Below are 13,080 nucleotides of genomic sequence, written 5' to 3' on the forward strand. Positions count from 1 at the left end.
AGGTTTTCAGGTATTCTGATGCATGTTTTCAGATATTCTGATGCAGGTTTTCAGGTATTCTGATGCAGGTTTTCAGATATTCTGTTGCAGGTTTTCAGGTATTCTGATAGAGGTTTTCAGGTATTCTGATAGAGGTTTTCAGGTATTCTGATGCAGGTTTTCAGGTATTCTGATGCAGGTTTTCAGGTATTCTGATAGAGGTTTTCAGGTATTCTGATAGAGGTTTTCAGGTATTCTGATGCAGGTTTTCAGGTATTCTGATAGAGGTTTTCAGGTATTCTGATAGAGGTTTTCAGGTATTCTGATAGAGGTTTTCAGGTATTCTGATGCAGGTTTTCAGGTATTCTGATGCAGGTTTTCAGGTATTCTGATAGAGGTTTTCAGGTATGCTGACGCAGGTTTTCAGGTATTCTGTTACAGGTTCTCAGGTAATCTGGTACAGGTTCTCGGGTATTCTGAAACAGGTTCTCAGGTATTCTGATAGAGGTTTTCAGGTATTCTGATACAGGTTCTTAGGTAATCTGATAGAGGTGATAGAGGTTTTCAGGTATTCTGTTACAGGTTTTCAGATATTCTGATAGAGGTTTTCAGGTATTCTGATGCAGGTGTTCAGGTATTCTGATACAGGTTTTCAGGTATTCTGATAGAGGTTTTCAGGTATTCTGATAGAGGTTTTCAGGTATTCTGATGCAGGTTTTCAGGTATTCTGATAGAGGTTTTCAGGTATTCTGATAGAGGTTTTCAGGTATTCTGATGCAGGTTTTCAGGTATTCTGATACAGCTTTTCAGGTATTCTGATACACGTTTTCAGGTATTCTGATAGAGGTTTTCAGGTATTCTGATACAGGTTCTTAGGTAATCTGATAGAGGTGATAAAGGCTTTCAGGTATTCTGATACAGGTTCTTAGGTAATATGATAGAGGTGATAGAGGTTTTCAGGTATTCTGTTCGAGGTTTTCAGGTATTCTGATACAGGTTCTTAGGTAATCTGATAGAGGTGATAGAGGTTTTCAGGTATTCTGATACAGGTTCTTAGGTAATCTGATAGAGGTGATAGATGTTTTCAGGTATTCTAATACAGGTTTTCAGGTACTCTGATAGAGGTTTTCAGGAATTCTGACGCAGGTTTTCAGGTATTCTGATACAGGTTCTTAGGTAATCTGATAGAGGTGATAGAGGTTTTCAGGTCTTCTGTTCGAGGTTTTCAGGTATTCTGATACAGGTTCTTAGGTAATCTGATAGAGGTGATAGAGGTTTTCAGGTATTCTGATACAGGTTCTTAGGTAATCTGATAGAGGTGATAGATGTTTTCAGGTATTCTAATACAGGTTTTCAGGTACTCTGATAGAGGTTTTCAGGAATTCTGACGCAGGTTTTCAGGTATTCTGATACAGGTTTTCAGGTACTCTGATAGAGGTTTTCAGGTATTCTGAAACAGGTTCTCAGGTAATCTAATAGAGGTTTTCAGGTATTCTGATGCAGGTTTTCAGGTATTCTGATAGAGTTTTTCTGTTACGGCTCACCCACCCCGCGCCGTGGCCCGCCCACCCCACGCCGGCAGCCAATCAGCTCGTCAGGGCCGGGCTTAGCCGTCAGGGCTGGGCTTCAGTTTGCCGGTCTCCCAGCGCCCGTTGTCAGTTCGTGCCGTAACCTCCTCGCAGTAGTGGTTACTCTTCCCTACCGGCGCTTTTCCCTCCGAGTTTATCTCAGCCCTTGGTTTACTCTTTTCTTTGCAAGGTTTCCCTGAGGAAGTATCCTGCCATGTTTCCAGTTTGGATTACCCGCGAGTTTTTTTCCTTGGACTTCCCGTTTTCTCGTCGCTCATTGCCCTCCTATGTTTGACCGTTGTACGAGCAAGTAATAAAGTATGCCAGTTTCGGCTAACCCCATCTCTGCCTGGTGTCGTGGGCTTGGGGTCTTCCACAAACCCCCACACTACGAACTGACCATGACGAACCCAGCCGGCACAGAGAGCGTACCGACCAGTCCGGTTCAAGCGGCTCTCATCAGACAGATCCAACTGACCAACTCCCACAACCAGCAGCTAGAGGCGGCCTCTGCTGCGGTGAGAGAGCTTCAGACTTGGGTCCCGCCCCTCCAGGCCTGTGTGGGTAACATAACGAGGCAGCAGGCGGCGTTGGCGAGCCAACAAGCAGAGATCCTGTGGCAGTTGCAAACCATCACGGCAGCTCTCACGATCCAGCCGCCGAGCCAGCCTGCCCCTGGAGTCGTGGGTAACCCGCCCCCTGGGCCCGCTGCCCCGGTTAACCTTGTGGGGCTCAACCCAGTTCCCCGGGAGCCCTGCCTCTCCAGCCCACGACCGTTTGATGGCGACTTTGAGACCTGTGCCACGTTCATCATGCAGTGTGAGCTGGTCTTCCTGCACCAACCCAGCATGTTCACGTCTGATGCTGCCCGGGTCGCTTAGGTGACCAACCTGCTCACAGGCCGAGCAGCTCAGTGGGCCACTGCTTCCTGGTCCATGAGGGCCAGTTTCTGCCTCACCTACGAGGCCTTTGAGGCGGAACTACAGAAGGTTTTCCACCATCCAGTCGGTGGCCAGGACCCTGGTGCTCGGCTGAGCAGTATCCAGCAGAGCAGTGGCAGTGTCACAGACTAGTCGGTGGAGTTCAGGCTGGCTGCAACTGAGAGCGGCTGGAACGACCAGTCACTTCGGGTCACCTTCCGGAGAGGTCTCAGCGAGGCTGTCAAGGACCAGCTAGCCACCCGGGAGGAGCCCACCTCCCTGGATGACCTGATCAAACTCGCCATCCGCATCGATGGACGCCTCCGGGAGAGGAGGCGCGAGCGAGCTCTGCGTGGATCCCTGTCCATTCCCCAGTCGTCCAGCACTCCTAACAGGATCCCTACTCCTGTTCGCCCCACTTTCCCTGTGGCCGTTTCTCCCTCCGCGCTCCAGACCACGAAGGGGGAGGAACCTATGCAGCTGGGGTGCATGCGCCTTAGTCCGGCCGAACGGGAGGCCCGGTTCAAGGCGGGTCAATGCCTCTACTGTGGCCAGAAGGGACATCTGATCAGCAGTTGCCCCACTTGGCCAAAAGACTAGGCTCACTGGGGCCCCGGGAGATCCTAGTGAGCCGCCTTTCCTGTTCCCGCCGTCCTGCCCCACAGACCATCTGGTTAGCGTTACCCTGGCCTGGGCTGACCAGCGGCTCATGGTGGGTGCACTCCTCGACTCGGGAGCTGGTGAGTGTTTCCTGGACTCAGAGTTTGCTGCCCAGGCCAACATCCCGCTAGAGACACTGGAGAAGCCCATGGAGGCCTTCGCGCTGGACGAGCGCTGCCTGGCCAGCGTCACCCAACGCACCCACCCTGTCTCTCTCACCATAGCAGGTAACCATGTGGAGAGACTTCGGTTCTACATCATCCAGTCCCCGTTCGTCCCTGTGATCCTAGGGCGCCCCTGGTTCGTGCAGCATGAGCCACACATCGCCTGGGCCTCCGGTACCATCATGGAGTGGAGCTCCTCCTGTAATGCCCAACGTGCCCCCGACGTGTCCCTAGTGCCCCGCCTCCCGACCTCTCCTCTGTTCCCCCTGAGTACCATGAGCTAGGTGAGGTTTTCAGCAAGACCCGGGCCCAATCTCTTCCTCCACATCGGCCTTACGACTGTGCTATCGACCTGCGCTCTGGGCCACCCCTTCCCAGCAGTCGTCTGTACAGTCTGACCATCCCCGAGAAGGCTGCGATGGACGAGTACATCTCCGAGTCCTTGGCAGCGGGGCTCATTACAGGTTTTCGGTATTCTGATGCAGGTTTTCAGGTATTCTGATGCAGGTTTTCAGGTATTCTGATAGAGGGTTTCAGGTATTCTGATACAGGTTTTCAGGTATTCTGATAGAGGTTTTCAGGTATTCTGATAGAGGTTTTCAGGTATTCTGTTGCAGGTTTTCAGGTATTCTGATGCAGGTTTTCAGGTATTCTGATAGAGGTTTTCAGGTATTCTGATGCAGGTTTTCAGATATTCTGATGCAGGTTTTCAGGTATTCTGATAGAGGTTTTCAAGTATTCTGATGCAGGTTTTCAGGTATTCTGATAGAGGTTTTCAGGTATTCTAATACAGGTTTTCAGGTATTCTGATGCAGGTTTTCAGGTATTCTGATAGAGGTTTTCAGGTATTCTGATAGAGGTTTTCAGGTATTCTAATACAGGGTTTCAGGTATTCTGATAGAGGTTTTAGGTATTCTGATACAGGTTTTCAGGTATTCTGATAGAGGTTTTCAGGTATTCTGATACAGGTTTTCATGTATTCTGATAGAGGTTTTCAGGTATTCTGATAGAGGTTTTCAGGTATTCTGATGCAGGTTTTCAGGTATTCTGATGCAGGTTTTCAGGTATTCTGATGCAGGTTTTCAGGTATTCTGATAGAGGTTTTCAGGTATTCTGATAGAGGTTTTCAGGTATTCTGATAGAGGTTTTCAGGTATTCTGATACAGGTTTTCAGGTATTCTGATGGAGGTTTTCAGGTATTCTGATACAGGTTTTCGGGTATTCTGATAGAGGTTTTCAGGTATTCTGATAGAGGTTTTCAGTTATTCTGATACAGGTTTTCATGTATTCTGATAGAGGTTTTCAGGTATTCTGATAGAGGTTCTCAGGTATTCTGATGCAGGTTTTCAGGTATTCTGATAGAGGTTTTCAGGTATTCTGATGCAGGTTTTCATGTATTCTGATAGAGGTTTTCAGGTATTCTGATAGAGGTTTTCAGGTATTCTGATAGAGGTTTTCAGGTATTCTGATAGAGGTTTTCAGGTATTCTAATACAGGTTTTCATGTATTCTGATAGAGGTTTTCAGGTATTCTGATAGAGGTTTTCAGGTATTCTAATACAGGTTTTCATGTATTCTGATAGAGGTTTTCAGGTATTCTGATAGAGGTTTTCAGGTATTCTGATACAGGTTTTCAGGTATTCTGATAGAGGTTTTCAGGTATTCTGATAGAGGTTTTCAGGTATGCTGATGCAGGTTTTCAGGTATTCTGATAGAGGTTTTCAGGTATTCTGATGAAGGTTTTCAGGTATTCTGATAGAGGTTTTCAGGTATTCTGATAGAGGTTTTCATGTATTCTGATAGAGGTTTTCAGGTATTCTGATAGAGGTTTTGGAATTGGGTCTTTTTCCACACTAACTATTGGATAATAAATACCATGAAAAATGTTAAACCAGTTATGACAGACTCATCATGTCATAAACGCAGTATCTGTAAAACTGCTATACCGCTGCTAAACTTAACTGAAGGGTGATACCCCCCAACCCCCCCCCCCCTCACCCCAGCTAGACAATGGGGTCCAGTGAGAGGGGGGGCGTCATCCTGCATCATGGGACCGTCAGAGCCGGTCCCCTCCAGACTTCGCTGGGCTGTGAGGAAACCCGTGCGCTCGCAGGCTCCGTGAGTGGTTTGTGGCGCTGGAGGGACGCGGTCGGTGCAGCAGGTCCTGCCTACAAACAACGCCGATGGCGACCCCCGCGAGGTGGGCCCGTCAGCACCCAGCATGAGGTAGAGGACCGCGGGGCGGGGGGCGGGAAGCCGGTGCGCTGGAGTCCAGCAGGGCGCGTGAAGCGGAGTAGAGCAGAGATGGGTGCTGGATGGAACGAGACAGGGTTGGCTGTACTAGTTAGCTCCACGGCTAGCTAGGTAGCCCGGACTGTACCTCGATGCTACCTGTCTTCCCACACACCAGTCCGGCGGCGCGCCCAGCACAGCGGGATGTTCGAGGTGAGTCCCAGGACCTGGTCTCGGTGGCGGACCGACGCGTTTGAGACAGTTTGGCCGCGTGTGTTCTTAACCAGATGACACGGGAGACGCCGCTCCGGCTGACAGCTAGCTAGCTTACTTGTTAGCTGAGTGCACGTTAGCGGAGCCAGATCACCGTCGACCACAACTTGATTTATTGCCCCCGGGCCCAGAAACCCTGGGGGCAATAGCGACGCGTTGTGATCTGACTTGCCATCTCAGTATACACCTATTCCTGTGACCTGGTGGGGCAACTTCCCTTTACCCCAGCGGTAGTTCTACTATAGCCAACACCGCTGCAGCCAGCCGGCCAGCTAGCCAGCCAACCGGCCAGCCGGCTAGCCGGCTAGACAGCCAGCCAGCCAGCCGGCCAGCCGGCTAGCTAGCTGAGCTGGGCTGAGCTGAGCTGAGCTGAGCTGAGCTGTAGTGAAGGCTTTAGAAGCCAGTGTCGGTTGCAGTGTTACAGTGCTTTCTTCCTGCCCATGTAAGATATGGAGCCCACGTTTATTTTCTCAACCGAATAGCCAGCTTTCTGTAATTACCCTGTTTTGTTGTTGTTGTTTGTTTGTGTTTTTTTGCTGTTAATACTTGATAATGTAGCATGTAGGATGAATGTATGCAAATGTGTCAGCCTGGGACTGAGAGGACTCTCAGCGTAACCCTGCCGGTAGTCCGCATGGAGTGCCAACACGTCCCTTTAGCTGCTGGCTTTAGCTGCTGGACTTTAGCACAGGAGAGACTGAACCATGTTTTAAACTGGTTCTGTTTCTCTGGTGAGCTCAGAGCAACAATTCCCACCCACCCACTCCCTCCCTTCCCCCCCCCCCCCCAGCCTCCTCTTCACCCCCCCCCCAGCCTCCTCTCCCTCCCCAGCCTCCTCTTATCTGTCAGCACACTAACAGAGGCGCACGCACACAAGATCATCTGCTCAGTCGTCAGGTAAACTTGCTTTTGCACTGTTTTCCTTGGATTTCACTATTTTCTGCCCCCTCCAAAATCTGTGTGGTTTCCCTCAGTGAACTCTGTCTGTCCTCTCCTTTGTTTTGCTCGTGTTGCTTTCATACCTTACTTGAACTAACTAACTGACCCTGTCTCCTGTCTAGTTTTACAATGTGTTTGCTAAATGTCTTTTATGTTTTGAATGTAATTTAATCTAGGATGGTTGTTCAGTCCATCAGCGCTGTAATTTTATCTGTTGCCTTAGTTTCTTATGAAATCAGAGTCATGGTTGTTCATGTAGTAGTTAAGGCTGGAAAACTGGGTTTGCTACAACTTTAGACTCGGAATACTAGAGCCTGAGATCCTCAGCTATCCATCCTTAACAAGATTATTGTTAGCCTATATTTATCAGCTAGTAATTGGTTTACACACCTCTTGTGACAATAATCCGAAGCAGGTCTTGTCACCTCCTTCCTCAGCCTTTATACAGTTACTCCTTTCACCCCCACATCAGTTTGTAGCATCATGTTTACTGTCAGTGTGAAACTGAAGATACTCTGTAGTAGAATATCTTTCTAAAGTACACATGGCTCCACAGGTGTTTAGTCTTGAACGCACAGCGTTTACTGCTTGATCCAGGGTAAACAAGACAACAACTTGGCCTCGCTAGTGATAAGATGACACATCTGACTTGTTAGGCCGTCTCGGGACATTTAACTGTTAAGCACAAGCTTGAGTATTGACAGACGCTGAAGTAGATAGTGGATTTAATGACTCAGCAGACCTACTTTCCATATCACCAAGTTGACTGTTCACATCGCAAACCCCGATCCCTTCATTGAAAATGTTGCTTATATAAAGGAAAATTCCAGCTCAAGTTGAGAGTTTCCATGTGATAATGATACAGCATGAACAAGATGTGTAAAAATGAACAACTCTCTCCCACAATTACAGACTCTTATCTAATCAATATTTGCAGAAACTAGACAGTGAAACGGACTTTGTGGACTCAGAGGATGTTAGGTTAAAATTCTGAGATTACCCAGATTAATTACTTGCTAAAGTCCCAAGTGTTGCAGACAAATAACGGCTGCTTTTATTATCTCTATGAATCCTGGGTACTGCCACAGGTGCCAACGGTAATTGTTTAGTGGGCGAGAAAAGATCATTTCAAGGAAGATGAATGAATGATGTTCACAAAAACAATCGGAACTGTCTGAATACATCAGGCAGAGAAAATTGGAAGTTAGTTGTTCTCCCATTGTTTAGGGCTCTTGGAGGCTAAGTGACAGAATCCAGTGAGTAAATGCTCTTCAGGAAGTATCCTTTGACCTGTTGACATCTTTTTATCATGTCAGCTATTCGACAAAGCTGGTGGGGTTGCACAACTCGCAGAGAGGAGCAGGAAATCCTGCAAGCTGATCTGGACATTTGGGATAACATGACTGTTCAGCATTGAGAGGAACTACCAGTTCGCTCCACCTTTTTTTCCAATCTACCATAAAAACACAAATAGAGAATGTATTTAGCTAAGCCTCTTCAATTTCTTCTCTCTTTTCAGGATGATGGCAAACGGATGACATCTATGGAGTTGTATTCCCTCACCCCTAAGTGACCCCTGCCCTCCCTTTTTTTAAATCTTAAACATACTTCCTCAACCTTGTCAAACTTTTTACTTTTCCATGCCTTTCAGTTCCATTCCCTGGCCAATGTTTAATAAAACTCCTGCACCCAAATGCAAAATCATGTAAATAACTTTTACCTTCTTCTGCCCTTGGAGCCCTTATGGTAAAAAGACTCAAGATTGGATACAGCTAAATTTCTTAATGTGCACAACGTCATTGGTTATCAATTTTGTAATCTATGTTTTCAACCCTCCCCTCATCTGTGACTGAGACCCTGGCTATTGGGACCCTTATCTTTGTTGTAACACCAGCTCCCTACCTGTAGCTGTTTCCTCCCTCCCCATCCTTCTTGAAGTCTCATTGGGCCATGGTTCGCAAGAAAGGCTCTCTCATTTTGTGTGGAGTTCTCCTGTTTGTTGCCTGGAATGCCTTACTTTTACTTTATCTTTGGGGCCGTCCTCCGGTCGGTCGCCTCGGAGAAGGTGGAGGAGCCGAACCAGGGGGAAAGGAAGAATGGGGCCTGGGAAAGAGAAAAGGAAGTGGGGTCAACCTAGCCGGGGAGGTGATCCGGTTGGCAGAAGAAGTTGAAGTTGAGTTGGAGACCCAGAAAAAACTTCTCAAGCGAATTGAAAGTCACAGGTCACTGTGGCAACAGCGGAAAGATGTTGGAAAAAGAGCAGCAGACATTGGGAAAGACGTGCAGAAGGAAAATAACCTTGAACAGTCTCCCGAGGCTCTTCCTTCTCCGAAAGAGAATTTAGATATCAAGGACCAATTCTCAGTAAAAAATACAAAAGCCTTTATTCCTACGGCGGTAGACTCTGACATAGAAAAGAAGCAGGGCGAAAAAGAACAGTTTGTTGAGAACAACAAACTGGAAGTTGCAGTTGCTAGCCCTCAAGTTGTCATTCCAATCCTAGTCATTGCTTGTGACAGAGTGACAGTAAAGAGAAGCCTTGATAGACTGATACAGTACCGTCCTTCTCCCGAACTCTTCCCGATCATAGTCAGCCAGGACTGTGGCCATGCTGAAACAGCCCGTGTAATTGACTCATATGGTGATCAGGTGACACACATTAACCAACCAGATCTGTCAGACATTCGAGTACGGCCAGAGCACAGGAAATTCCAGGGCTACTACAAGATTGCCAGACACTATCGCTGGGCACTCAACCAAGTGTTCAACACGTTTTCCCAGTCCACAGTGGTCATCGTGGAGGACGACTTGGAGGTAAGTGCCCAAAATATCTTGAGTTCAGTGTTCCACTCTTCACTTTTAATGCTACTCATTATGAGTGGACCAAAGTCTTAATGCAAAGCGTGTAGTTTTCTGGTATTGTCTCAAGGCTCAGGTCATGTGGAAAACTTGTTTTGCTGATGCCAATACCCTGCAACCCACAAAATATGAACAGTTTTATAAAGGTATGAATGTTACAGTCCCTGAATAACAAACAGATTGAACATTGTGTCTGCCAAGTTCTGACCAGGTCCCACGGCACAGACCGATGTGGCACTCTGACTGTGACTTTCTGACGACTCGGCACTTTGCATACATCCAAAAGGCTCTCTGATAGGACATGTGCAATTATAGTTGACTTGAATTCAACCTGGAGTAAATAACAGCTAGAGTATGTGCACATTTGTCTGCTACATACACTACCTATGACATTTTCTTTTTTCCACTTTTGTTTTATAGTTACACTCAATCCAGGAAGTCATGCTACACTAGGACATTGTTGGGCATTGTTGCTACTTTGCAGTATGATACATCTATGCTGATGCGCGTGTTCTTTCAAGGCTGAGGATGGTGTTCAGTCTGAACTGCTCTTTACCACACATTTTACTGTCAACGTCTCTGTCTCTTCTTGACTTGAGTAAGGGGAGGGCAGAACAAGTGATTGATTACCGGGTCATAAAACTAATCCATGTCAAGTTAAGAGTGGAGAGATTTAATCCCCGTTTGCATTTTCAGATTAGCACATTTAACTGATTGAATGGATGATGTTATTCAGCACTAAGGGTGTGGGACATACAAGCCTTCTCACTTTATACAGCGGTGCAGCAGAAGATAGATTAGATATACTTTATTAATCCCCATGGGGAAATCCATCCTCTGCATTTAACCCACCCTAGCTAAGTAACTAGAAGCAGTGGGCAGCCACAGTGCAGCGCCCAGGGAAAGGCCTGCAGAAAGGCCCATATGTCTGTAATTTGTTGGATTTTTTTTTGTTTTTTTTGGGGGGGGGTTGTTGAATGTGTTGCTGCTACAGTCACAAAACACTCAAAATTCACATTAACATTTCCCAAGAGTTCAACCAGCAGCTGTTGGAAGAGACTTTGCCCTGTAAAACGGGCATTTTGCAGGAGAGAGTGGAAACCTTTGGGTTTTTTTATGTAACAGTTCCCGTTTGTTTTTTCACATTTTGTTTTGTCACTGATAACTGAGGGACTGTTTTCCTGTCTTTGTTTGGTTTGGCCAAGCCTTTTAATACAGCAGAATTAAAGTTCAAGTTCACAGTAAGCAGATAACACTTGTGTTTACTTACACAGTCCTGACAGGAATTATTAAGTCTTACTTGCATGATATGTACATCAGCTGAAAAGTGATTTAAAAACAGTCAAAAGTATATTTGTCAGAGACAAGTGCTTTATCATGTATTTTTCTCTCTCACAGGTGGCACCTGATTTCTTTGAGTATTTCAGAGCCCTCTACCCAATACTGCGCTCTGATCCCACCCTGTGGTGTTTGTCTGCCTGGAACGACAATGGCCGGGATGCCCTGGTGGATCCAGGCAAGGCGGAGCTTCTTTATAGGACAGACTTTTTCCCGGGTCTGGGCTGGATGCTTCTGAAGGAGATGTGGAATGAGCTTGAGCCCAAATGGCCCTCTGCATTCTGGGACGACTGGATGCGTCAGCCAGAGCAGCGCAAGGATCGCTCCTGCATCCGCCCAGAGATCTCCAGGACTATTACCTTTGGCCGAAAAGGTGTCAGTCTAGGTCAGTTCTTTGACCAGTATTTGCGCTACATTAAGCTAAACACTGATTTTGTGCCTTTTACCAAACAGGATTTGTCTTATTTGATGAAGGAGAAGTATGATGAGAACTTTATCAAGGAGGTTTACAGTGCCCCGCTGGTGAAGATCGAGGACCTACAACAGGGGGGCAGCTTAAAAGGAATAGGTCCATACAGGGTGCAGTATTCTAGCCGGGACAGTTTTAAGGTTTTGGCTCGTAATTTAGGGGTGATGGATGACTTGAAATCGGGGGTTCCTCGCGCAGGCTACAGAGGCATCGTCAGTTTCCTGTCCCGGGGTCGAAGGGTCTTCTTGGCTCCACCAGAGGGATGGACACACTACGATATCAGCTGGAGTTGAAGGAAATTGGATCCAGACAAGATGTGAATAGTGTTTAAGAGGGTAGAGGGCCTGACTGAAGAGGAACACCCTCTCAAACCAAAGAATATGTAGTCGGTTACAGTGGTTTAATGAAGGAAACCGAGCAAAACAGAAAGAGGTGAACTTTAGCGGAGCTCTCCGAGGACAGTGGGGTGGACAAATCTTTTATGAGTGCAAGCCTTGGCTTGTTTTCCTAAAGCTTCTAGAATAGGAGTGTTGATAAATTCATTCTATTAATGGAAGATGACCCATATCCAGGGTCATCAATTCACATGACAAGTTGAGTATCAGAAGGACTTCAGTGGCAAACTATTAGTGATCCTCAGCACTCCAGCTCTAGAATATTCTGTGAATATGGGCCCTGAACGCAATGTTTCACACCGGGCACGATATGAAGTGAAGACAGAGACTGGTGTGTTGTAGAAGGAGCTGACAGTCCTTATTGTTCTCTTGGTCCAGCTGGTCTCGGGAGGTCTTTCGTTATAATTCAATGTCTTAAACATTTCTAAAAAGCCCAATTTGAATTCTGTCAATTTGATGCCAGAAAAGAATTGATCTCTCTTTGTCATTCGCTACGGTATATGATACTGAAGTCCAGCCCAAGCCAATCACTGCAACTACCTTCTCTCTGAGGGTCGAGAAATCTAAATTTTCAGTATTTCTGTTACTTTGTGAATGAACTTGAGCCCAAGATTAATGAGATGAAGATGTTTTTACTCAAATACTGTGTATATAATGAATAAAGAGATTTTTCAGTGAGGCAGTTTTTGGGAAATATTTTATTTAAATGTCCTCGGGAGAAGCTGTCCGGAAACTGGACTGATTCCTGTCTCTGGCGACGTGTGAAACCACTGCCTGACATGTTTATAACTTTAATATGTTACAAATAAAACCAACTATTTTGATATTTGTCCACAAGTCGAGGGAGTCCTCTTTTTTGAGCATTCATTCATTTGTAAAATGCATTCTGGATGGTGGCTCAGGCCTCAGAGATGAAACGGTTAACGTGGGGTTTCACAGTATGAAGTTAAATATCCCTTGAATTGGAAAGTCTTCTTTCCATCCAGGGCGGCCCGGTGGTGCAGTGGTTAGCGCAGTTGCCTCGCAGCAAGAAGGTTGATTCTTGGAAGAGTTTAAAAAGAGATGTATGGGGCGTCCAGGTAGTGTGGCCGTCTATTCCATTGCCTATCAACACAGGGATCGCCTGTTCGAATCCCCTCGTTACCGCCGGCTTGGTCGGGCGTCCCTACAGACACAGTTGGCCGTGTCTGTAGGGAAGGCGGATGTCCTCTGGTCGGTCGGGGCACCATTTGGGGAAGGAGGGGTAACTGGGGGGGGGGGGATAGCGTGATCCTCCCACGCGCTA

General features: G+C 46.8%; 1 protein-coding gene across 2 annotated transcripts; it reads left to right on the forward strand.

Moving 5' to 3' along the window:
* The first annotated feature begins 5,344 nt into the window (after positions 1 to 5,344).
* Positions 5,345 to 12,757, forward strand: mgat1b (alpha-1,3-mannosyl-glycoprotein 2-beta-N-acetylglucosaminyltransferase b). Of its 2 annotated transcripts, none has more exons than XM_056298370.1 (3): positions 5,345 to 5,735; positions 8,254 to 9,548; positions 10,992 to 12,757. In XM_056298370.1, the coding sequence occupies exons 2-3, from the start codon at positions 8,685 to 8,687 to the stop codon at positions 11,691 to 11,693; spliced, it is 1,566 nt and encodes a 521-aa protein (XP_056154345.1). In that variant the 5' UTR covers positions 5,345 to 5,735; positions 8,254 to 8,684; the 3' UTR covers positions 11,694 to 12,757. The 2 variants fall into 2 exon arrangements, with proteins under 2 accessions (XP_056154345.1, XP_056154346.1); XM_056298371.1 differs by lacking the exon at positions 5,345 to 5,735 and adding an exon at positions 6,663 to 6,692.
* The last annotated feature ends 323 nt before the right edge of the window (positions 12,758 to 13,080 follow it).

Source organism: Lampris incognitus, chromosome 18 (assembly GCF_029633865.1).
Source record: "Lampris incognitus isolate fLamInc1 chromosome 18, fLamInc1.hap2, whole genome shotgun sequence".
NCBI lineage: Eukaryota > Metazoa > Chordata > Actinopteri > Lampriformes > Lampridae > Lampris > Lampris incognitus.

What these genes read in the sequence shown, in the direction of transcription:
- mgat1b (XM_056298370.1), top strand. Translation starts at nt 8,685, where the DNA reads ATGGTTCGCAAGAAAGGCTCTCTCATTTTGTGTGGAGTTCTCCTGTTT. An exon ending in TCGTGGAGGACGACTTGGAG is followed by an intron (nt 9,549 to 10,991) that starts GTAAGTGCCCAA and finishes TCTCTCTCACAG; the next exon opens with GTGGCACCTGATTTCTTTGA.